Below are 25346 nucleotides of genomic sequence, written 5' to 3'. Positions count from 1 at the left end.
TCGGAAGATGAGTCCCCATCTAGCATCCTCTCCGCCACCGTAATACTGCTCTTGACTAGCAGCGCCACACCTCCCCCTCTTTTGCCTCCTTCTCTGAGCTTACTAAAACACCTAAACCCCGGAACCTGCAACATCCTGTCCCTGCTCTATCCATGTCTCCGAAATGGCCACAACATCGAAGTCCCAGGTACCAACCCCTGCTGCCAGTTCCCCTACCTTGTTTCGTATACTCCTGGCATTGAAGTAGACACACTTCAAACCACCTACCTGAACACTGGCCCCCTCCTGCGAAGTCAAATCAGTGCTCCTGACCTCTATACTCTCATTCTCTCTTACCCTAAAACTACAATCCAGGTTCCCATGCCCCTGCTGCATTAGGATTGTGCTTGGTCCGTGTTGGATTGTGCTTGGTCCGTGTTGGATTGTGTTGGGTCTGTGTTGGATTGTGCTGGGTCTGTGTTGGCTTCTATTGAGTCTATGTTGGATTGTGTTGGGTCTGTGTAGAAATGTGTTGGGTCTGTGTCGAATTGTGTTGGATGTCTGTCGGATTGTGTTGGATCTGTGTCGGATTATGTTGGATCTGTGTCAGATTGTGTTGGATCTGTGTCGGATTGTGTTGGATCTGTGTCAGATTGTGTTGGATCTGTGTCGGATTATGTTGGGTCTGTGTCGGATAGTGTTGGGTCTGTGTTGGATTGTGTTGGATTTGTGTCGGATTATGTTGGGTCTGTGTCGGATTGTGTTGGGTCTGTGTTGGATTCTATTGGGTCTATGTTGGATTGTGCTGGGTCTGTGTTGGATTGTGTTGGATTGTGCACGGTCTGTGTTGGATCTGTGTTGGATTCTATTCGATCTGTGTTGGATTTTGTTAGGTCTGTGTTGGATTATGCTGGGTCTGTGTTGGATTATGCTGGGTCTGTGTTGGATTATGCTGGGTCTGTGTTGGATTTTGCTGGGTGTGTGTTGGATTGTGCTGCGTCTGTGTTGGATTGTGTTGGGTCTGTTTTGGGTTCTATTCATAGATTATCATAGAATTTACAGTACAGAAGGAGGCCATTCGGCCCATCGAGTCTGCACCGACTCTTGGAAAGAGCACCCTACCCAAGGTCCACACCGCCACCCTATCCCCATAACCCAGTAACCCCACCCAACACTAAGGGCAATTTATCATGGCCAATCCACCTAACCTGCACATCTTTGGACTGTGGGAGGAAACCGGAGCACCCGGAGGAAACCCACGCACACACGGGGAGGACGTGCAGACTTCGCACAGACAGTGACCCAAGCCGGAATCGAACCTGGGACTCTGAAGCTGTGAAGCAATTGTGCTATCCACAATGCTACCGTGCTGCCCCTGTATTGGGTCTGTGTTGGGTTTGTGTAGGCTCTGAGTTGGATTGTGCTGGGTCTGTGTTGGGTTGTGCTGGGTCTGTGTTGGGTTGTGCTGGGTCTGTGTTGGGTTGTGCTGGGTCTGTGTTGGATTGTGCTGGGTCTGTGTTGGATTATGTTGGGTCTGTGTTGGATTGTGCTGGGTCTGTGTTGGATTGTGTTGGATCTGTGTTGGATTATGTTGGGTCTGTGTTGGATTATGTTGGGTCTGTGTTGGATTGTGCGGATCTGTGTTGTATTCTATTGGGTCTGTGTTGGATTGTGCTCGGTCCGTGTTGGATTGTGCTCGGTCCGTGTTGGATTGTGCTCGGTCCGTGTTGGATTGTGCTTGGTCTGTGTTGGATTGTGCTTGGTCTGTGTTGGATTGTGCTCGGTCCGTGTTGGATTGTGCTCGGTCTGTGTTGGATTGTGTTTGGTCTGTGTTGGATTGTGCTCGGTCTGTGTTGGATTCTATTGAGTCTTTGTTGGATTGTGCAGGGTCTGTGTTGGGGCTCTGTCGGATTGTGCTGGGTCTGTATTCGATTGTGTTGGGTCTGTGTTGGGTTCTATTGGGTCTGTGTTGGATTGTGTTGGGTCTGTGTTGAATGGTGTTTAGTTTGTGTTAGATTTGTGATAACAAAAAGAATGCACCGAATAGGAAAAGCAATGGCCCAAGAACATTCCAGCTGTGGTGTTGAGGATCTGCCCTTTGTCAAGCTATTCTAGTACAGCTATTCTAGTACAGCTATTCTAGTACAGCTATTCTAATGCAGCTATTCTAGTACAGCTATTTTAGTACAGCTATTCTAGTGCAGCTATACTAGTACAGCTATTCTAGTACAGCTATTCTAATGCAGCTATTCTAGTACAGCTATTCTAGTACAACTACTCTAATGCAGCTATTCTAGTACAGCTATTCTAGCACAGCTATTCTAGCACAGCTATTCTAGTACAGCTATTCTAATGCAGCTATTCTAGTACAGCTATTCTAGTACAGCTATTCTAGCACAGCTATTCTAGCACAGCTATTCTAGCGCAGCTATTCTAGTACAGCTATTCTAGTACAGCTATTCTGGTACAGCTATACTAGCACAGCTATTCTAGTACAGCTATTCTAATGCAGCTAATCTAGTACAGCTATTCTAATGCAGCTATTCTAGTACAGCTATTCTAGTACAACTATTCTAATGCAGCTATTCTAGTACAGCTATTCTAGCACAGCTATTCTAGCACAGCTATTCTAGTGCAGCTATTCTAATGCAGCTATTCTAGTGCAGCTATTCTAGTGCAGCTATTCTAATGCAGCTATTCTAGTACAGCTATTCTAGTGCAGCTATTCTAATGCAGCTATTCTAGTACAGCTATTCTAGTACAGCTATTCTAATGCAGCTATTCTAGTGCAGCTATTCTAGTGCAGCTATTCTAATGCAGCTATTCTAGTACAGCTATTCTAGTACAGCTATTCCAGTACAGCTATTCTAGTGCAGCTATTCTAATGCAGCTATTCTAGTGCAGCTATTCTAGTGCAGCTATTCTAGTGCAGCTATTCTAGTGCAGCTATTCTAGTACAGCTATTCTAGTACAGCTATTCTAATGCAGCTATTCTAGTGCAGCTATTCTAGTGCAGCTATTCTAGTGCAGCTATTCTAGTGCAGCTATTCTAGTGCAATTATTCTAGTGCAGCTATTCTAGTACAGCTATTGTAGTACAGCTATTCTAATGCAGCTAATCTAGTACAGCTATTCTAATGCAGCTATTCTAGTACAACTATTCTAATGCAGCTATTCTAGTACAGCTATTCTAGCACAGCTATTCTAGCGCAGCTATTCTAGTGCAGCTATTCTAGTACAGCTATTCTAGTACAGCTATACTAGTACAGCTATTCTAATGCAGCTATTCTAGTACAGCTATTCTAGTACAGCTATTCTAGTACAGCTATTCTAGTACAGCTATTCTAGTACAGCTATTCTAGTACAGCTATTCTAATGCAGCTAATCTAGTACAGCTATTCTAATGCAGCTATTCTAGTACAACTATTCTAATGCAGCTATTCTAGTACAGCTATTCTAGCACAGCTATTCTAGCACAGCTATTCTAGCGCAGCTATTCTAGTACAGCTATTCTAGTACAGCTATACTAGTACAGCTATTCTAATGCAGCTATTCTAGTACAGCTATTCTAGGGCAGCTATTCTAGTACAGCTATTCTAGTACAGCTATTCTAGTACAGCTATTCTAGTACAGCTATTCTAGTACAGCTATTCTAATGCAGCTAATCTAGTACAGCTATTCTAATGCAGCTATTCTAATGCAGCTATTCTAGTACAACTATTCTAATGCAGCTATTCTAGTACAGCTATTCTAGCACAGCTATTCTAGTGCAGCTATTCTAGTACAGCTATTCTAGTGCAGCTATTCTAGTACAGCTATACTAGTACAGCTATTCTAGTACAGCTATTCTAATGCAGCTAATCTAGTACAGCCATTCTAATGCAGCTATTCTAGTACAGCTATTCTAGTACAACTATTCTAATGCAGCAATTCTAGTACAGCTATTCTAGCACAGCTATTCTACCACAGCTATTCTAGTACAGCTATTCTAATGCAGCTATTCTGGTACAGCTATTCTAGTACAGCTATTCTAGTACAGCTATTCCAGTACAGCTATTCTAGTGCAGCTATTCTAGTACAGCTATTCTAGTGCAGCTATTCTAGTGCAGCTATTCTAGTGCAGCTATTCTAGTGCAGCTATTCTAGTACAGCTATTCTAGTACAGCTATTCTAGTACAGCTATTCTAATGCAGCTATTGTAGTACAGCTATTCTAGTGCAGCTATTCTAGTGCAGCTATTCTAGTGCAGCTATTCTAGTGCAGCTATTCTAGTGCAGCTATTCCAGTGCAGCTATTCCAGTGCAGCTATTCTAGTGCAGCTATTCTAGTGCAGCTATTCTAGTGCAGCTATTCTAGTGCAGCTATTCTAGTACAGCTATTCCAGTGTAGCTATTCTAGTACAGCTATTCTAGTGCAGCTATTCCAGTGCAGCTATTCCAGTGCAGCTATTCTAGTGCAGCTATTCTAGTGCAGCTATTCTAGTGCAGCTATTCTAGTGCAGCTATTCTAGTACAGCTATTCTAGTGCAGCTATTCTAGTGCAGCTATTCTAGTACAGCTATTCTAGTACAGCTATTGTAGTGCAGCTATTCTAGTGCAGCTATTCCAGTGCAGCTATTCCAGTGCAGCTATTCCAGTGCAGCTATTCTAGTGCAGCTATTCTAGTGCAGCTATTCTAGTACAGCTATTGTAGTGCAGCTATTGTAGTGCAGCTATTCCAGTGCAGCTATTCCAGTGCAGCTATTCTAGTACAGCTATTCTAGTACAGCTATTCTAGTACAGCTACAACACTGACATCCGCCTGACAAAGTATAACACTTTTCAGGTTGTATTCCAGAAATCCAACCCGCCAATGACCACCTAGCATCTCCTTCATCAATCATCCGGAAAATGATGGAAGGAATCATCAACAACGTTAGCAAGTGGCACCTATTCCACAAGAACCTGCTCACGGACGCTCAGTTTGGGTTCCGCCAGGGTCACTCAGCTCCTGACCTCATTGCAGCCTCGGTTCAAACATGGACACAAAACCGAATTAAAGAGCTGAGGTGAGAGTGACTGCCCTTAACAGCAAGGCAGCCACAGGAAAACTGAAGTCGATGGGAATTGGGGGAAGCTCTCCACTTGGTTGGAGTCAACCCCAACTTAAAGGAAGATGGTTGTCGTTGTTGGACGTCAATCATCTCACCCCAGGTCACTGCTGAAGGAGTTCCTCGGGGTAGAGTCCTTGGCCCAATCATTTTCCGCTGCTTCATCAATGACCTTCCCGACGCCATAAGGTCAGAATGTTGCACAATGTTCAGCATCATTCACAATTCCTCAGGCACTGAAGCAGCCCATGTCCAAATGCAGCAAGACCTGGGTAACATTCAGGCTTGAACTTCTAACACCACACAAATGCCAGCCAATGACCTTCTCCAACAAGAGGCAATCTAACCACTTCCCCGTGACATTCAGGTATCAGCATTTCTAAATCCCCCACAACCAACATCCCGGCAGCAGGGGCATGGGAACCTGGATTGTAGTTTTAGGGTAAGGGAGAATGAGAGTATAGAGGTCAGGAGCTCGGATTTGACGTCGCAGGAGGGGGCCAGTGTTCAGGTAGGTGGTTTGAAGTGTGTCTACTTCAATGCCAGGAGTATACGAAACAAGGTAGGGGAACTGGCAGCATGGGTTGGTACCTGGGACTTCGATGTTGTGGCCATTTCGGAGACATGGATAGAGCAGGGACAGGAATGGATGTTGCAGGTTCCGGGGTTTAGGTGTTTTAGTAAGCTCAGAGAAGGAGGCAAAAGCGGGGGAGGTGTGGCGCTGCTAGTCAAGAGCAGTATTACAGTGGCGGAGAGGATGCTAGATGGGGACTCTTCTTCCGAGGTAGTATGGGCTGAAGTTAGAAACAGGAAAGGAGAGGTCACCCTGTTGGGAGTTTTTTATAGGCCTCCTAATAGTTCTAGGGATGTAGAGGAAAGGATGGCGAAGGTGATCCTGGATAAGAGCGAAAGTAACAGGGTAGTTATTATGGGAGACTTTAACTTTCCAAATATTGACTGGAAAAGATATAGTTCGAGTACATTAGATGGGTCGTTTTTTGTACGGTGTGTGCAGGAGGGTTTCCTGAAACAATATGTTGACAGGCCAACAAGAGGCGAGGCCACTTTGGATTTGGTTTTGGGTAATGAACCAGGCCAGGTGTTGGATTTGGAGGTAGGAGAGCACTTTGGGGACAGTGACCATAATTCGGTGACGTTTACGTTAGTGATGGAAAGGGATACGTATACACCGCAGGGCAAGAGTTATAGCTGGGGGAAGGGCAATTATGATGCCATTAGACATGACTTGGGGGGGATAAGGTGGAGAAGTAGGCTGCAAGTGTTGGGCACACTGGATAAGTGGAGCTTGTTCAAGGATCAGCTACTGCGTGTTCTTGAAAAGTACGTACCGGTCAGGCAGGGAGGAAGGCGTCGAGCGAGGGAACCGTGGTTTACCAAAGAAGTGGAATCGCTTGTTAAGAGGAAGAAGGAGACCTATGTGAAGATGAGGTGTGAAGTTTCAGTTGGGGCGCTTGATAGTTACAAGGTAGCGAGGAAGGATCTAAAGAGAGAGCTAAGATGAGCAAGGACGGGACATGAGAAGTATTTGGCAGGTAGGATCAAGGAAAACCCAAAAGCTTTCTATAGGTATGTCAGGAATAAAAGAATGACTAGGGTAAGAGTAGGGCCAGTCAAGGACAGGGAAGGGAAGTTGTGTGTGGAGTCTGAAGAGATAGGCGAGATACTAAATGAATATTTTTCGTCAGTATTCACTCAGGAAAAAGAGAATGTTGTGGAGGAGAATGCTGAGACCCAGGCTATTAGAATAGATGACATTGAGGTACGAAGGGAAGAGGCGTTGGCAATTCTGGACAGGCTAAAATAGATAAATCCCCGGGGCCTGATGGGATTTATCCTAGGATTCTCTGGGAAGCCAGGGAAGAGATTGCTGAGCCTTTGGCTTTGATTTTTATGTCATCATTGGCTACAGGAATAGTGCCAGAGGACTGGAGGATAGCAAATGTGGTCCCTTTGTTCAAGAAGGGGAGTAGAGACAACCCAGGCAACTATAGACCGGTGAGCCTAACGTCTGTTGTGGGTAAAGTCTTGGAGGGGATTATAAGAGACAAGATTTATAATCATCTAGATAGGAACAATATGATTAGGGATAGTCAGCATGGCTTTGTGAAGGGTAGGTCATGCCTCACAAACCTTATCGAGTTCTTTGAGAAGGTGACTGAACAGGTAGACGAGGGTAGAGCAGTTGATGTGGTGTATATGGATTTCAGTTAAGCATTTGATAAGGTTCCCCACGGTAGGCTATTGCAGAAAATACGGAGGCTGGGGATTGAGGGTGATTTAGAGATGTGGATCAGAAATTGGCTAGCTGAAAGAAGACAGAGGGTGGTGGTTGATGGGAAATGTTCAGAATGGAGTTCAGTTACAAGTGGCGTACCACAAGGATCTGTTCTGGGGCCGTTGCTGTTTGTCATTTTTATAAATGACCTTGAGGAGGGCGCAGAAGGGTGGGTGAGTAAATTTGTAGACGACACTAAAGTCGGTGGTGTTGTCGACAGTGCGGAAGGATGTAGCAGGTTACAGAGGGACATAGATAAGCTGCAGAGCTGGGCTGAGAGGTGGCAAATGGAGTTTAATGTAGAGAAGTGTGAGGTGATTCGCTTTGGAAGGAATAACAGGAATGCGGAATATTTGGCTAATGGTAAAGTTCTTGGAAGTGTGGATGAGCAGAGGGATCTAGGTGTCCATGTACATAGATCCCTGAAAGTTGCCACCCAGGTTGATAGGGTTCTGAAGAAGGCCTATGGAGTGTTGGCCTTTATTGCTAGAGGGATTGAGTTCCGGAGTCATGAGGTCATGTTGCAGCTGTACAGAACTCTGGTCCGGCCGCATTTGGAGTATTGCGTACAGTTCTGGTCACCGCATTATAGGAAGGATGTGGAAGCTTTGGAGCGGGTGCAGAGGAGATTTACCAGGATGTTGCCTGGTATGGAGGGAAAATCTTATGAGGAAAGGCTGATGGACTTGAGGTTGTTTTCGTTGGAGAGAAGAAGGTTAAGAGGAGACTTAATAGAGGCATACAAAATGATCAGGGGGTTGGATAGGGTGGACAGTGAGAGCCTTCTCCCGTGGATGGAAATGGCTGGCACGAGGGGACATAGCTTTAAACTGAGGGGTAATAGATATAGGACAGAGGTCAGAGGTAGGTTCTTTACGCAAAGAGTAGTGAGGCCGTGGAATGCCCTACCTGCTACAGTAGTGAACTCGCCAACATTGAGGGCATTTAAAAGTTTATTGGATAAACATATGGATGATAATGGCATAGTGTAGGTTAGATGGCTTTTGTTTCGGTGCAACATCGTGGGCCGAAGGGCCTGTACTGCGCTGTATCGTTCTATGTTCTATGTTACTATTTTTTTTTTTTAAATAATATTTTATTGAAAATTTTTGGTCAACCAACACAGTACATTGTGCATCCTTTACACAACATTGTAACAATGCAGATAATAATGACCTTTTTAAATTTAAACAAAACCAACAACAAATAAATAAATATTAAATAACAAAAAATAGAAACTAGCCCTAATTGGCAACTGCCTTGTCTCAGGCCACCCCCCCCCCCCATCCCCCCCCCCCCCCCCCCCCCCCCCAAGTCCTGGGCCGCTGCTGCTGCCTTCTTTGTTCTCCCCTATCTATCTTTCCGCAAGATATTCGACGAACGGTTGCCACCGCCTAGTAAACCCTTGAGCCGACCCCCTTAGGACGAACTTAATCCGCTCTAACTTTATGAACCCCGCCATATCATTTATCCAGGTCTCCACCCCCGGGCCTCTTTCGCCTCCTGCACTCCCGGCTCTTGTGCAACCCCAAATATAGCCAACCCCCAGCTTGGTTCGACCCGGACTCCTACTACTTTCGAAAGCACCTTTGTCACCCCCGTCCAAAACCCCTGTAGTGCTGGGCATGACCAAAACATATGGGTATGATTCGCTGGGCTTCTCGAGCACCTCGCACACCTATCCTCCACCCCAAAAAATTTACTGAGCCGTGTTCCAGTCATATGTGCCCTGTGTAATACCTTAAACTGAATCAGGCTTAGCCTGGCGCACGAGGACGACGAGTTTACCCTGTTTAGGGCATCTGCCCACATCCCCTCCTCAATCTCCTCCCCTAGCTCTTCTTCCCATTTCCCTTTTAGTTCGTCCATCATAGTCTCCCCTTCGTCTCTCATTTCCCTATATATATCCGACACCTTACCGTCCCCCACCCATTTCTTTGAGATGACTCTGTCCTGCACCTCTTGTGTCGGGAGCTGCGGGAATTCCCTCACCTGTTGCCTCGCAAAAGCCCTCAATTGCATGTACCTGAATGCATTCCCTTGGGGCAACCCATATTTCTCGGTCAGCGCTCCCAGACTCGCAAACTTCCCATCCACAAATAGATCTTTCAATTGCGTTATACCTGCTCTTTGCCACATTCCATATCCCCCATCCATTCCCCCCGGGGCAAACCTATGGTTGTTTCTTATCGGGGACCCCCCCAGTGCTCCGGTCTTTCCCCTATGTCGTCTCCACTGTCCCCAAATCTTCAGTGTAGCTACCACCACCGGACTCGTGGTATAGTTCCTTGGTGAGAACGGCAATGGGGCTGTCACCATAGCCTGCAGGCTGGTCCCCCTACAGGACGCCCTCTCTAATCTCTTCCACGCCGCTCCTTCCTCCTCTCCCATCCACTAACTCACCATTGAAATATTAGCGGCCCAATAATACTCACTTAGGCTCGGTAGTGCCAGCCCCCCCCTATCCCTACTACGCTGTAAGAATCCCTTCCTCACTCTCGGAGTCTTCCCGGCCCAAACAAAACCCATGATACTCTTTTCTATCCTTTTGAAAAAAGCCTTCGTGATCACCACCGGGAGACACTGAAACACAAAGAGGAATCTCGGGAGGACCACCATCTTAACTGCCTGCACCCTCCCTGCCATTGACAATGCTACCATATCCCATCTCTTGAAATCTTCCTCCATCTGTTCCACCAACCGCGTCAAATTTAGCCTGTGCAATGTGCCCCAATTCTTAGCTATCTGGATCCCCAGGTAACGAAAGTCTCTTGTTACCTTCCTCAACGGTAGGTCTTCTATTTCTCTACTCTGCTCCCCTGGATGCACCACAAACAGCTCACTCTTCCCCATGTTCAATTTATACCCTGAAAAATCCCCAAACTCCCCAAGTATCCGCATTATTTCTGGCATCCCCTCCGCTGGATCCGCCACATATAGTAGCAGATCATCCGCATATAAAGATACCCGGTGTTCTTCTCCTCCCCTAAGTATTCCCCTCCATCCCTTGGAACCTCTCAGCGCTATCGCCAGGGGCTCAATCGCCAGTGCAAACAGTAATGGGGACAGAGGACATCCCTGCCTTGTCCCTCTATGGAGCCGAAAATATGCCGATCCCCGTCCATTCGTGACCACACTCGCCACTGGGGCCCTATACAACAGCTGCACCCATCTAACATACCCCTCTCCGAACCCAAATCTCCTCAACACCTCCCACAGATAATCCCACTCCACTCTATCAAATGCTTTCTCGGCATCCATCGCCACTACTATCTCCGTTTCACCCTCTGGTGGGGCCATCATCATTACCCCTAACAACCTCCGTATGTTCGTGTTCAGCTGTCTCCCCTTCACAAACCCAGTTTGGTCCTCATGAACCACCCCCGGGACACATTCCTCTATTCTCATTGCCATTACCTTGGCCAAGACCTTGGCATCTACATTGAGGAGGGAGATTGGTCTGTAGGACCCGCATTGTAGCGGATCCTTTTCCTTCTTTAAAAGAAGCGATATCGTTGCTTCTCACATAGTCGGGGGCAGTTGTCCCCTTTCCTTTGCCTCGTTAAAGGTCCTCGTCAGTAGCGGGGCGAGCAAGTCCAAATATTTTCTATAAAATTCAACTGGGAATCCGTCCGGTCCCGGGGCCTTTCCCGTCTGCATGTTCCTAATTCCTTTCACCGCTTCTTCTACCGTGATCTGTGCTCCCAATCCCATCCTTTCCTGCTCTTCCACCTTGGGAATTTCCAGCCGATCCAAAAACTCCATCATTCTCTCCCTCCCATCCGGGGGTTGAGCTTCATACAATTTTTTATAAAATGTCTTAAACACTTCATTCACTCTCTCCGCTCCCCGCTCCGTCTCTCCATCTTCGTCTCTCACCCCCCCTATTTCCCTCGCTGCTCCCCTTTTCCTCAATTGGTGTGCCAGCAATCTGCTCGCCTTCTCTCCATATTCATACTGTACACCCTGCGCCTTCCTCCATTGTGCCTCTGCAGTGCCTGTGGTCAGCAAGTCAAATTCCACATGCAGCCTTTGCCTTTCCCTGTACAGTCCCTCCTCCGGTGCTTCCGCATACTGTCTGTCCACCCTCAAAAGTTCTTGCAACAGCCGCTCCCGTTCCTTACTCTCCTGCTTCCCTTTATGTGTCCTTATTGATATCAGCTCCCCCCTAACCACCGCCTTCAACGCCTCCCAGACCACTCCCACCTGAACCTCCCCATTGTCATTGAGTTCCAAGTACTTTTCAATGCATCCCCTCACCCTTAAGCACACCCCCTCATCCGCCATTAGTCCCATGTCCATTCTCCAGGGTGGACGCCCTCTTGTTTCCTCCCCTATCTCCAAGTCTACCCAGTGTGGGGCATGATCCGAAATGGCTATAGCCGTATATTCCGTTCCCCTCACCCTCGGGATCAATGCCCTACCCAACACAAAAAAGTCTATGCGTGAATAGACTTTATGGACATAGGAGAAAAACGAGAACTCCTTACTCCTAGGTCTACTGAATCTCCACGGGTCCACCCCTCCCATCTGCTCCATAAAATCCTTAAGCACCTTGGCTGCTGCCGGCCTCCTACCAGTCCTGGACTTCGACCTATCCAGCCTTGGTTCCAACACCGTGTTAAAGTCTCCCCCCATTATCAGCTTTCCGGTCTCTAGGTCTGGGATGCGTCCTAGCATTCGCCTCATAAAATTGGCATCGTCCCAATTCGGGGCATACACGTTTACCAACACCACCATCTCTCCCTGTAATTTGCCACTCACCATCACGTATCTGCCCCCGTTATCCGCCACTATAGTCTTTGCCTCGAACATTACCCGCTTCCCCACTAATATAGCCACCCCCCTGTTTTTCGCATCCAGCCCCGAATGGAACACCTGCCCTACCCATCCTTTGCGTAGCCTAACCTGGTCTATCAGTTTCAGGTGCGTTTCCTGTAACATAACCACATCTGCTTTAAGTTTCTTAAGGTGTGCGAGTACTCGTGCCCTCTTTATCGGCCCGTTAAGCCCCCTCACGTTCCACGTGATCAGCCGAGTTGGGGGGCTTCCCCCCCCCCCCTTTGCCGGTTAGCCATCATCTTTTTCCAGCTTCTCGCCCAGTTCCCACGCAGCTGTATTTCTCCCAGACGGTGCCCCCCCGCCCATCCTTTCCCGTACCCACTCCCCCCTTTCCCCAGCAGCAGCAACCCAGTAATTCCCCCCTCCCCCCCCCCGCTAGACCCCCCGCTAGCGTAATTACTCCCCCCATGTTGCTCCCAGAAGTCAGCAAACTCTGGCTGACCTCGGCTTCCCCCCGTGATCACGGCTCGCCCCGTGCGGCGCCCCCTCCTTCCTGCTTCTCTATTCCCGCCATGGCCAACGCCCCATCTCCTCTCCCTCCCCACCTCCCCCCATCACCACCTGTGGGAGAAAGAAAAGTTACCATACCGCAGGATTAATCATACAATCCCTCTTCGCCCCCCCCCCCACTCGTCCCACCACTTTGTCCAAACGTTCATTTTCGTAGTCCAATCATTCCAATTTTTCTTCTACAATAAAAGTCCACGCTTCATCCGCCGTCTCAAAGTAGTGGTGCCTCCCTTGATATGTGACCCACAGTCTTGCCGGTTGCAGCATTCCAAACTTTATCTTTTTTTTGTGAAGTACCGCTTTGGCCCGATTAAAGCTCGCCCTCCTTCTCGCCACCTCCGCACTCCAATCCTGATAGACGCGGATCACCGCGTTCTCCCATTTACTACACCGAGTTTTCTTCGCCCATCTAAGGACCATTTCTCTATCCTTAAAACGGAGAAATCTCACCACTATGGCTCTGGGAGCTTCTCCTGCTCTCGATCCTCGCACCATAACTCGGTATGCTCCCTCCACCTCCAACGGACCCGTCGGGGCCTCCACTCCCATTAACGAGTGCAGCATCGTGCTCACATATGCCCCGACGTCCGCCCCCTCCACACCTTCAGGAAGGCCAAGAATCCTCAAGTTGTTCCTCCTTGCGTTATTTTCCAGTGCCTCCAACCTCTCCACAGATCGTTTCTGGTGTGCCTCCTGTATCTCCGACTTCACCACCAGGCCCTGTATATCGTTTTCATTCTCTGCTGCTTTCGCCTTCACGACCCGAAGCTCCTGCTCCTGGGTCTTTTGTTCCTCTTTCAGCCCTTCAATCGCCTGTAATATCGGGGCCAACAACTCTTTCTTCATTTCCTTTTTTATCTCCTCCACGCAGCGTTTCAAAAACTCTTGTTGTTCAGGGCCCCATATGAAACTGCCACCTTCCGACGCCATCTTGGTTTTTGCTTGCCTTCCTTGCCGTTGTTCCAAAGGATCCGCTGCAATCCGGCCACTTTCCTCTCCTTTTTCCATCCGTGTCCAGGGGGAACACCCTTCTGGTTTACCGCACGGTGTTTTCAGCCGTTAAAATTGCCGTTGGGGCTCCTATCAAGAGCCCAAAAGTCCGTTTCACAGGGAGCTGCCGAAACGTGCGACTCAGCTGGTCATCGCCGCACCCGGCACAAACTGTTCTATGTTACTATTGACCAGAAACTATATAAATACTCTGGCTGCAAGAGGAGGTCAGAGGCTGCGTACCCTGCAGCGAGGAACTCACCTCCTGACCCCCCAAAGCCTGTCCACTACCTACAGGCACAAGTCAGGAGTGTAATGGAATACTCTCCGCTTGTCTCAGAGTTGTGACCTGTGACCTGTGCCATCAAGAGGGACACGGGAAGCAGATACCTGGGAACCCCACCACCTGGAGGTTCCCCTCTGAGTCACTCACCACCCTGACTGGGAAATATATCGCCGTTCCTTCACTGTCGCTGGGGCAACATCCTGGAACTCCCTCCCTAACAGCACAGGAGATGTATCTACACTAGACTGTGGGATTTAAAGAATCATGAAATCCCTACAGTGCAGAAGGAGGCCATTCAGCCCATCTGGGCCCCCTACCTAGGTCCCACCCGCTGCCCTGTCCCCTTAACTCTATCTGGCCTTCATGTTAGATTATGTTAATTGGGTGTTGTTTTATGTTTCATATTTGAATATGTTTAGTCTGTGTTCGATTATAACCAGTTTTCTTGTTACAGATACAAATCTGGGTTTGGAAATCAGTGTCCACTGCCCCTGTCACACCTTCCATGCCAATGGCGTCATCTCTAATGAACACGAAGTTCTAGACGTCAAGTTCAAGGGTAGGAGCCGACAGATTTTAGTTGCTCTCTGACTCTCCCAATTTCCTCCTCTCCCTCATTCTCTACCTCGGATCTCTTGCCTCATTCATCTCCTGTCAATTTGTTCTCACTCAGCTACACTGGATGTGAGGGATACGGGGAGAAGGTGGGATTGAGGGATACGGGGAGAAGGTTGGTTTGAGGGATGTGGGGAGAAGGTGGGTTTGAGGGATGTGGGGAGAAGGTGGGATTGAGGGATGTGGGGAGAAGGTGGGATTGAGGGATGTGGGGAGAAGGTGGGATTGAGGGATGTGGGGAGAAGGTGGGATTGAGGGATGTGGGGAGAAGGTGGGATTGAGGGATGTGGGGAGAAGGTGGGATTGAGGGATGTGGGGAGAAGGTGGGATTGAGGGATGTGGGGAGAAGGTGGGATTGAGGGATGTGGGGAGAAGGTGGGTTTGAGGGATGTGGGGAGAAGGTGGGATTGAGGGATACGGGGAGAAGGTGGTTTGAGGGAAGTGGGGAGAAGGTGGGATTGAGGGATACGGGGAGAAGGTGGGATTGAGGGATGTGGGGAGAAGGTGGGTTTGAGGGATGTGGGGAGAAGGTGGGATTGAGGGATGTGGGGAGAAGGTGGGATTGAGGGATACGGGGAGAAGGTGGGATTGAGGGATGTGGGGAGAAGGTGGGATTGAGGGATACGGGGAGAAGGTGGGTTTGAGGGATACGGGGAGAAGGTGGGTTTGAGGGAAGTGGGGAGAAGGTGGGATTGAGGGATACGGGGAGAAGGTGGGATTGTGGGATACGGGGAGAAGGTGGGATTGAGGGATGTGGGGAGAAGGTGGGATTGAGGGATGTGGGGAGAAGGTGGGATTGAGGGATGTGGGGAGAAGGTGGGTTTGAGGGATGTGGGAGAAGGTGGGATTGAGGGATGTGGGGAGAAGGTGGGATTGAGGGATGTGGGGAGAAGGTGGGATTGAGGGATGTGGGGAGAAGGTGGGTTTGAGGGATGTGGGGAGAAGGTGGGATTGAGGGATACGGGAGAAGGTGGTTTGAGGGAAGTGGGGAGAAGGTGGGATTGAGGGATACGGGGAGAAGGTGGGTTTGAGGGAAGTGGGGAGAAGGTGGGATTGAGGGATACGGGGAGAAGGTGGGATTGAGGGATGTGGGGAGAAGGTGGGATTGAGGGATACGGGGAGAAGGTGGGTTTGAGGGAAGTGGGGAGAAGGTGGGATTGAGGGATACGGGGAGAAGGTGGGATTGAGGGATACGGGGAGAAGGTGGGTTTGAGGGAAGTGGGGAGAAGGTGGGATTGAGGGATACGGGGAGAAGGTGGGTTTGAGGGAAGTGGGGAGAAGGTGGGATTGAGGGATACGGGGAGAAGGTGGGATTGTGGGATGTGGGGAGAAGGTGGGATTGAGGGATGTGGGGAGAAGGTGGGTTTGAGGGATGTGGGGAGAAGGTGGGATTGAGGGATGTGGGAAGAAGGTGGGATTGAGGGATGTGGGGAGAAGGTGGGTTTGAGGGAAGTGGGGAGAAGGTGGGATTGAGGGATACGGGGAGAAGGTGGGATTGAGGGATACGGGGAGAAGGTGGGATTGAGAGATACGGGGAGAAGGTGGGATTGAGGGATGTGGGGAGAAGGTGGGATTGAGGGATACGGGAGAAGGTGGGATTGAGGGATACGGGGAGAAGGTGGGATTGAGGGATACGGGAGAAGGTGGGATTGAGGGATACGGGGAGAAGGTGGGATTGCGGGATGTGGGGAGAAGGTGGGATTGAGGGATACGGGGAGAAGGTGGGATTGAGGGATACGGGGAGAAGGTGGGATTGAGGGATGTGGGGAGAAGGTGGGTTTGAGGGAAGTGGGGAGAAGGTGGGATTGAGGGATACGGGGAGAAGGTCGGATTGAGGGATACGGGGAGAAGGTGGGATTGAGGGAAGTGGGGAGAAGGTGGGATTGAGGGATACGGGGAGAAGGTGGGATTGAGGGATACGGGGAGAAGGTGGGATTGAGGGATGTGGGGAGAAGGTGGGATTGAGGGATGTGGGGAGAAGGTGGGTTTGAGGAATGTGGGGAGAAGGTGGGATTGAGGGATGTGGGGAGAAGGTGGGATTGAGGGACGTGGGGAGAAGGTGGGTTTGAGGGAAGTGGGGAGAAGGTGGGATTGAGGGATACGGGGAGAAGGTGGTATTGAGGGATACGGGGAGAAGGTGGGATTGAGGGATACGGGGAGAAGGTGGGATTGAGGGATGTGGGGAGAAGGTGGGATTGAGGGATGTGGGGAGAAGGTGGGATTGAGGGATACGGGAGAAGGTGGGATTGAGGGATACGGGAGAAGGTGGGATTGAGGGATACGGGGAGAAGGTGGGATTGAGGGATACGGGAGAAGGTGGGATTGAGGGATACAGGGAGAAGGTGGGATTGAGGGATGTGGGGAGAAGGTGGGATTGAGGGATACGGGGAGAAGGTGGGATTGAGGGATACGGGGAGAAGGTGGGATTGAGGGATGTGGGGAGAAGGTGGGATTGAGGGATACGGGGAGAAGGTGGGATTGAGGGATGTGGGGAGAAGGTGGGATTGAGGGATACGGGGAGAAGGTGGGATTGAGGGATACGGGAGAAGGTGGGATTGAGGGATGTGGGGAGAAGGTGGGTTTTGAGGGATGTGGGGAGAAGGTGGGATTGAGGGATGTGGGGGAGAAGGTGGGATTGAGGGATACGGGGGAGAAGGTGGGTTTGAGGGATACGGGGAGAAGGTGGGATTGAGGGATACGGGGGAGAAGGTGGGATTGAGGGATACGGGGAGAAGGTGGGATTGAGGGATACGGGGAGAAGGTGGGGTTTGAGGGATGTGGGGAGAAGGTGGGATTGAGGGATACGGGGAGAAGGTGGGATTGAGGGATACGGGGAGAAGGTAGGATTGAGGGATGTGGGGAGAAGGTGGGATTGAGGGATACGGGGAGAAGGTGGGATTGAGGGAAGTGGGGAGAAGGTGGGATTGAGGGATGTGGGGAGAAGGTGGGATTGAGGGAAGTGGGAGAAGGTGGGATTGAGGGATGTGGGGAGAAGGTGGATTGAGGGATGTGGGGGAGAAGGTGGGTTTGAGGGATGTGGGGGAGAAGGTGGGATTGAGGGATGTGGGGAGAAGGTGGGATTGAGGGATACGGGGAGAAGGTGGGATTGAGGGATGTGGGGAGAAGGTGGGATTGAGGGAAGTTGGGGAGAAGGTGGGAATTGAGGGATACGGGAGAAGGTGGGATTGAGGGATGTGGGGAGAAGGTGGGATTGAGGGATGTGGGGAGAAGGTGGGATTGAGGGATAAGGGGAGAAGGTGGGGATTGAGGGATACAGGGAGAAGGTGGGATTGAGGGATACGGGGAGAAGGTGGGATTGAGGGAAGTGGGGAGAAGGTGGGATTGAGGGAAGTGGGGAGCGGAGAATCGCGGGGCGGCGTGGCCCAGAGTTGGGAGAATCCCGCCCCAGATTTGGCAAGAGGGGGAGTAATTGACATGTCAACAGTGGGGGGCGGGATAAGGGGGCTGGATTCTCCGGTCGCTGACGCCAAAATCCCGTTCGGCGACGGGCCGGAGAATCCAAATTCCCGACCAGATCGGGGGCGGCGCTGCTTCAACCGATGCCCCCGCCCCCCTCCAAAGCAGCGTACACGCCCAGTGCGCCGCGTCACGTATTCAACGGGTCCTCAGGCCATTGCCTGAGGACCCCACCCCCAATGGTCTGACCCCCCGATGCTCCGCCCCCCGATGCCTCTGCCCCCCCGATGCTCCGCCCCTGATGCTCCGCCCCCAGATGCTCTGCCCCCGATGCCCCGCCCCCCGATGCTCTGTCCCCCGATGCTCCGCCCCTGATGCTCCCGCCCCCCGATGCTCTGCCCCCCGATGCTCCGCCCCCGATGCTCCGCCCCCCGATGCTCCGCCCCCCCGATGCTCCGCCCCTGACCGGCCGAGTTCCCGATGGTGCTGGATACGTGTGGTCTGACCCGTTGGGAACACAGCGTGGCGGCTGCGGACTCAATCCGGCACTGCCACAGTCGGGGGGGGGGGGGCGATCCGCAGGCACAGGCTCCATTATTCGGGGCTGGGGCACTGTGGGGGTGGGGTCCGGGGCTCGCGAGCGGGAGATGGGGCGGGCTGTTTCGCGGGCCGGGTCCACGAGCAGCTTCTGCCATGTATCACGGTGCGACCATTGTCCCTGCGCATGCACGGACCCGGCAATTCTCCGGGGCGTCTCGCAGCCGGGTGCTCTGTCCTGCCGTCCTGCTAGCCCCCCAGCAAACGGGGAATCTGTGGCCGTTTTTACCCCATTTCTTCTGTCGTATAACGGCACCGTTCCCACGCCACCACAGCCTCAAAATGGAATCCAGCCCATGGACTTTCAAAAGGCATTTGGTAAAATGCCTGCTCATGATATTAAATGGGTGCGGTCATCTGAGTCCTTAATTGGCTTAGGGATGAAAACTGAAATGAAAATCGCCACAGTCCCTGAGATTGCTTTTCCCTTTGAGAGAGAGCTGACTGCTGGTGCTTTAACCTGAGGGTCACCACACCTCAGATGAGGGGCGAGGTTTAGACGTCCGGGGGGGGGCCTTCATGAATAACCTCAGCTGGTACGGTGCTGGGCTCGCTCTGCATCAGTAACCAGCCGTCCAGCCAATGGAGCTGAACCAACTGTGGTGACCCCACTGTAATAGGAGATGTGAGGTAGGACCTGCACTCCAGGTTCGCCGGTAGCTCCTGCCGGCTGGCTCCGCCCAGGGAGAACTGTATAAAATATGCATGACCTCCAGTGCCCTGCCATTTCGCCAGCTGCAGCAGGAGGCCACGCATCTCACTGTAATAAAGCCACAGTTGTCCCCAACTTTAGTCCTTTGTGCAATTGATCGTGCATCAATTTATTAGTCAGATTTTCCACAGAATGGATATCAGAATTAAGACCGATTGCCTGCAGCTGGATCCGCACTCGCCCGACGCCAGGAAAGACTTTACCTCACTGGATGGCATGTTTCGAGGCTTACATCAACGCGGCGGACCCCCGCGGCAACGGAGGCTCAGAAGATAAACGTCCCTGTACTCCAGACTGAGCTCCAGCGTGTTCCCGTTGATCCAAGACGCCTCAAATTACACAAAAGCAACGGAACCTCCTTGAGGAACACTACGCGCAGAAGGCGAACACGCTCTTCGCCAGGCATGTACTCGCCACCCGCTCGCAACTACCTGGTGAGTCCATCGAAGACTTCTGGCGGGCCCTAATTCCACTCGTCCGGGACTGTGACTGTCAGGCCGTTACGGCCGCCGAACACGCTAAATCTCCTCATGCGTGATGCCTTCGTGACGGGGATTGCGTCGGACCGCATCCGAGAACGATTACTGGAAGGGGCCACGCTCGAACTGGTGGAGACGAAAACCTTGGCGCTCTCCATGACGGTCGCGTCTTGTAACGTACAATCGTACCTCTCCCGCCGCGCTGCCCACCCTTCTACCCTTCCTACCCCCCTGGGACCCCGCTGACGACCTCCTCAGCCGGGCCCTGCCTTCCCAATACGCCTGGACCGCACGCCGATCCGCGCACCTGCGGGGTCCCCGCTGCTACTTCTGTGGTCAGCAGAAGCACCCCCGCCAACACTGCCCCGGCCCGCACTGCAGTTTGCAAAGCCTGCAGTAAAAAGGGCCACTTCGCGGCTGTGTGCCAGGCCCGCGCAGTCGCTGCGATCGCGCCCGCTATCGCCCCCCTCCCCCACGCCAGACGCACCATGGGCGCCGCCATCTTGTTCCCCACAGGGTCCTCCGGACATCCCGACATCGGAACCGCCACCACGCTCGCCACCCGAAGCATCCGATGGCTACCCGCAGCTCACTTCGATGACGCTGGACCAATCTCGCCCGCACAACCTGGCCACCGCGTTGATGACGGTTAAAAATCAACGGCCACGCGACCTCGTGCCTGCTGGACTCCGGGAGCACCGAAAGCTTCGTTCACCCAGATACGGTAAGGCGCTGCTCCCCTCGCGATCCATCCTGCCAATCAAAGGATCTCCCTAGCCCTCCGGATCCCACCTCCGTCCCGATCTGAGGCTTTTGTACAGTCACCCTCACAGTCCAGGGCGTAGAATTTAGTAACTTCCGCCTCTATGTCCTTCCTAATCTCTGCGCTGCACTCCTGTTGGGCCCTGGACTTCCATTGCAACCTCCAGAGCCTCACCCTCAAATTCAGCGGGCCCTTACCCCCCCCCCCCTTACCGTTTGCGGCCTCACAACCCTCAAGATCGATCCCCCCACCCCTTTTTGCCAATCTAACTGCGGATTGCAAGCCCGTTGCCACTAGGAGCAGACGGTACAGCACCCAGGACAAGACCTTCATCAGGTCCGAAGTCCTGCGGCTGCTTAAGGAGGGTATTATCGAGGCCAGCAACAGCCCCTGGAGAGCCCAAGTGATAGTGGTTAAAACTGGGGAGAAACACAGATGGTCGTGGACTACAGCCAGACCATCAATCGGTACACGCAGCTCGACGCGTACCCCCTCCCACGCATATCTGATATGGTCAATCAGATTGCGCAGTACCGGGTCTTCTCAACAATTGACCTGAAAATCCGCCGACCCACCAGCTCCCCATCCGGAAGTCGGACCGGCCATACACGGCCTTCGAGGCGGACGGTCGCCTCTACCACTTCCTGAGGGTCCCTTTCGGTGTCACAAATGGGGTCTCGGTCTTCCAAAGAGAGATGGACCGAATGGTCGACCAGTACGGTTTGCGGGCCACCTTTCCGTATTTAGATAATGTCACCATCTGCGGCCATGACCAGCAGGAACACGATGCCAACCTCGATAAATTCCTCCGCACTGCAAATCTTCTCAACCTGACCCACAACAAAGAGAAGTGTGTGTTTCAGCACGACCCGGTTAGCCATTCTCGGCTATATAGTCCCAAAACGGACTTCTCGGGCCCGACCCCGAGCGCATGCGCCCCCTCATGGAACTTCCCCTCCCCCACTGCCCCAAGGCCCTCAAACGCTGCCTGGGGCTCTTTTCCTACTACGCTCAGTGGGTCCCAAATTATGCGGACAAGGCCCGTCCACTCATTCAGTCCACCCAATTGCCCCTCGCGGCCGAGGCACAACACGCTTTCGCCCGCATCAGAGCAGACATCGCCAAGGCCCGGGATGCGCGCAGTGGGCGAGTCCCACTGCCTTTCCAAGTAGAAGCGACGCTTTCAGACGTCGCCCTTGCCGCCACTCTAAACCAGGCAGGCAGACCCGTGGCATTCTTTTCCCGCACCCTTCATGCCTCGGAAATTCGACACTCATCCCTCCCCTCCACTGACCGTAACACGTACATTCTCAGTGTGGTCGATGAGTACTCCAGATTCCCCTTCGCCATCCCATGCCCCGACATGATGTCTGCCACCGTCATCAAGGCCCTCAGCACCATCTTCGCTCTGTTCGGTTTCCCCGCCTACATCCACAGTGACAGGGGATCCTCATTCATGAGCGATGAGCTGCGTCAGTTCCTGCTCAGCAGGGGTATAGCCTCCAGCACAACGACCAGCTACAAACCCCCGGGGAAACGGGCAAGTAGAAACGGGAGAATGGGACGGTTTGGAGGGCCGTCCAGCTGGCCCTACGGTCCAGGAAACTCCCAGCCTCTCGCTGGCAGGGGGTCCCTCCCTGACGCTCTGCACTCCATCCCGGCCACTATTGTGCACTGCCACTAATAACACACCCCCACAAACGTGTTTTTACCTTCCCCAGGAAGTCCACATCCAGGGTGTCGCTCCCGACTTGGCTCGCTGTTCCAGGACCGGTCCCTTCTCTGTAGGCATGTCCGACTCCACAAGGCGGGACCCCTTGGTGGACAGGGTTCACCTGCTTCACGCCAACCCTCAATAATGCCTACGTTGAGTTCCCCGACGGCCGCCAAGATCCTGTCTCACTCAGGGACCTGGCACCGTCAGTTCCACCCGAACACACCCCCCCACCAATACGCCCCCCCACCTCCCACCGCGCCGCCAATATTGATCCCACCAGACCACCCTCCCCTCCTCTTTTCCGCACAAGAGGACGAAGCGGACTCTTCTGCACACTCCCAGAGTTCCCCGATGACTGGCCAGCATCAGCACCGCCACCACCGCCATCGGTGCCACCTCCACCACCGCCCAGCACCGACTTCGCCGCCACCGTTACGCCGCTCCCAACGAAGCACCGGACCGGCTGAACCTTTGATGGACTCCGGACCGTCAACATGGACTTTTCTTTCCCTACCACTGTACACAATTTGCACTAATTGTATATAGTTTCACGTCACCCCCCGCCCAGACTCATTTTTAACAGGGGGTGAATGTGGTGAACCACTGTAATAGGAGATGTAAGGTAGGACCTGCACTACAGGTTCGCCGGTAGCTCCTGCCGGCTGGCTCCGCCCACAGAGAACTGTATAAATATACATGACCTCCAGTGCCCTGCCATTTCGCCAGCTGCAGCAGGAGGCCTCGCATCTGACTGTAATAAAGCCACAGTTGTTCCCAAACTTTAGTCTTTGTGCAATCACCAACCTCCCAACAGGATTGGCTTAGGGATAGAACATTGGTAGCAACTGAGAATTTTAGCAGTTTGCAATGGTGTCCTCGGGGGTCAATAACATTGTTTCTCTTGCTGTATATTAATGGCCCAGACTTGGTTGATGAGGTAGTTAGGAAAATGTATGAGATACTTGGGCTTTGTCAATGGGGACAATGGACATAAAAACAAGGGAATTCACGTTAAACTTTATAAATCTCAGTTTCTGCGTCAGCTTGCATAATTGTGAACCAATTCTGGCGACCATACTGAATGAAGGAAACTTTGGAGAGGGTACAGAGGAGATTTACTAGAATGATATCAGGGCAGAGAGACCTTGGGCAGGATTCTTCGCCCCGTCGCACCAGATTTTCTGGTTCACCGCTCTGGCGGGACGCTCCGTCACGCTGGCCAGTCAATGGGGTCCCATTGGGGGCAGCCGCCGGTGTAACGGAGAATCCCGACAGCAGAGAATCCAGCCCCCCTCACGTGAAGAGGCTGAAGAAGACCACTCACGTTAGGAAGAGTTTATCGCGAAGGTAGGGGAGAAACTGCTTCCTCTGCTAGCCACGGTCATAGCTTCAAAAATAATTGGCAGAAGTATAAGAGGGAAATGAGGGAAGTTTCCTGACACAGGAATGCCCTGCCTGAAGGTTTGGTGGAATCACATTCCAGAGGAACTTTCAAAAGACAGTTGGAGATGTAATTGAAGAAAACTAATTTGCAGGAATATGCGTGAAAAGCTGGAATGTGGGACTGAATTAGACTGAATTGGACAGCAAAGGGCAGGATGGCTGAATTACCCCTCTGCACTGGAACATACTGTGACTTATTTTTCTCCTCTGAAGGAATTGATGACTATGAATTCTCCGAAAGAGGAGATCTGGGCAGACCTTCAGAAACGCAAGGAAAAGGAAAGCTCCTGCACATGGGTCCCACCAATCCTCACCTCATTCTCATGGTGCTGCCCTCCAAAAACCGTCTGGATAACGGGCAGCACAGCCAGAGGAAGAAGCGAGCCCTGGACACAGCTTATTGCTTCACGTACGTCAATGCTTCTCTCACAACAATCAAAATTCATGTTCATTTATGTCCCTAAAATTCAATTCCAGGCTGACACACCTCACGCGGTACTGAGGGAGTGCCGCACTGTCAGAAGGGTCAGTACTGAGGGAGTGCCGCACTGTCAGAGGGTCAGTACTGAGGGAGTGCCGCACTGTCAGAAGGTCAGTACTGAGATGATGCTGCATTGTCAGAGGGTCAGTACTGAGGGGAGTGCCGCACTGTCAGAGGGTCAGTGCTGAGGGAGTGCCGCACTGTCAGAGGGTCAGTACTGAGGGAGTGCCGCACTGTCAGAGGGGTCAGTACTGAGGGAGTGCCGCACTGTCAGAGGGTCAGTACTGAGGGAGTGCCGCACTGTCAGAGGGTCAGTACTGAGGGAGTGCCGCACTGTCAGAGGGTCAGTACTGAGGGAGTGCCGCACTGTCAGAGGGTCAGTACTGAGGGAGTGCCGCACTGTCAGAGGGTCAGTACTGAGGGAGCGCCGCACTGTCAGAGGGTCAGTACTGAGGGAGTGCCGCACTGTCAGAGGGTCAGTACTGAGGGAGTGCTTACACTGTCAGAGGGGTCAGTACTGAGGGGAGTGCCGCACTGTCAGAGATTCAGTACTGAGGGAGTGCTGCACTGTCAGAGGATCAGTACTGAGGGAGTGCCGCACTGTCAGAGGTTCAGTACTGAGGGGAGTGCAGCACTGTCAGAGGGTCAATACTGAGGGGAGTGCCGCACTGTCAGAGGTTCAGTACTGAGGGAGTGCCGCACTGTCAGATGGGTCCAGTACTGAGGGAGTGCCGCACTGTCAGAGGTTCAGTACTGAGGGGATGCTGCACTGTCAGAGGGTCAATACTGAGGGAGTGCCGCACTGTCAGAGGGTTCAGTACTGAGGGAGTGCCGCACTGTCAGAGGGTCAGTACTGAGGGAGTGCTGCACTGTCAGAGGGTCAGTACCGAGGGAGTGCCGCACTGTCAGAGGGTCAGTACTGAGGGAATGCTGCACTGTCAGAGAGTCAGTACTGAGGGAGTGCCCGCACTGTCAGAGGGTCCAGTACTGAGGGAGTGCCACTGTCAGGGCAGTCTGAGGAGCCTGCACTGTCAGGGGTCAGTACTGAGGGGAGTGCCTGCACTGTCAGAGGGTCAGTACTGAGGGAGTGCTGCACTGTCCAGAGGGTCAGTACTGAGGGAGTGCTGCACT

General features: G+C 52.0%; 1 protein-coding gene across 4 annotated transcripts in view; it reads left to right on the top strand.

Annotated features, from left to right (window-relative positions):
* Positions 1-25346, top strand: part of tgfb3 (transforming growth factor, beta 3) — a 288773-nt gene that overhangs the window by 91505 nt on the left and 171922 nt on the right. For all 4 annotated transcript variants that reach the window (XR_011939149.1, XM_072494469.1, XM_072494466.1 and 1 more), the window contains 2 exons: positions 14446-14550; positions 23948-24143. Coding sequence is in view for 3 of the 4 variants with exons in the window: in XM_072494469.1 (XP_072350570.1) it covers positions 14446-14550; positions 23948-24143 (301 nt within the window). In the remaining variant the exon portion in view is untranslated. The remainder of the gene's footprint in view (positions 1-14445; positions 14551-23947; positions 24144-25346) is intronic.

The sequence above is a fragment of the Scyliorhinus torazame genome, chromosome 2, assembly GCF_047496885.1.
Source record: "Scyliorhinus torazame isolate Kashiwa2021f chromosome 2, sScyTor2.1, whole genome shotgun sequence".
NCBI classification, from domain to species: domain Eukaryota; kingdom Metazoa; phylum Chordata; class Chondrichthyes; order Carcharhiniformes; family Scyliorhinidae; genus Scyliorhinus; species Scyliorhinus torazame.
The sequence above is the reverse complement of the archived record's forward strand: the minus strand, read 5'-3'. Positions and strand labels throughout refer to the sequence as shown.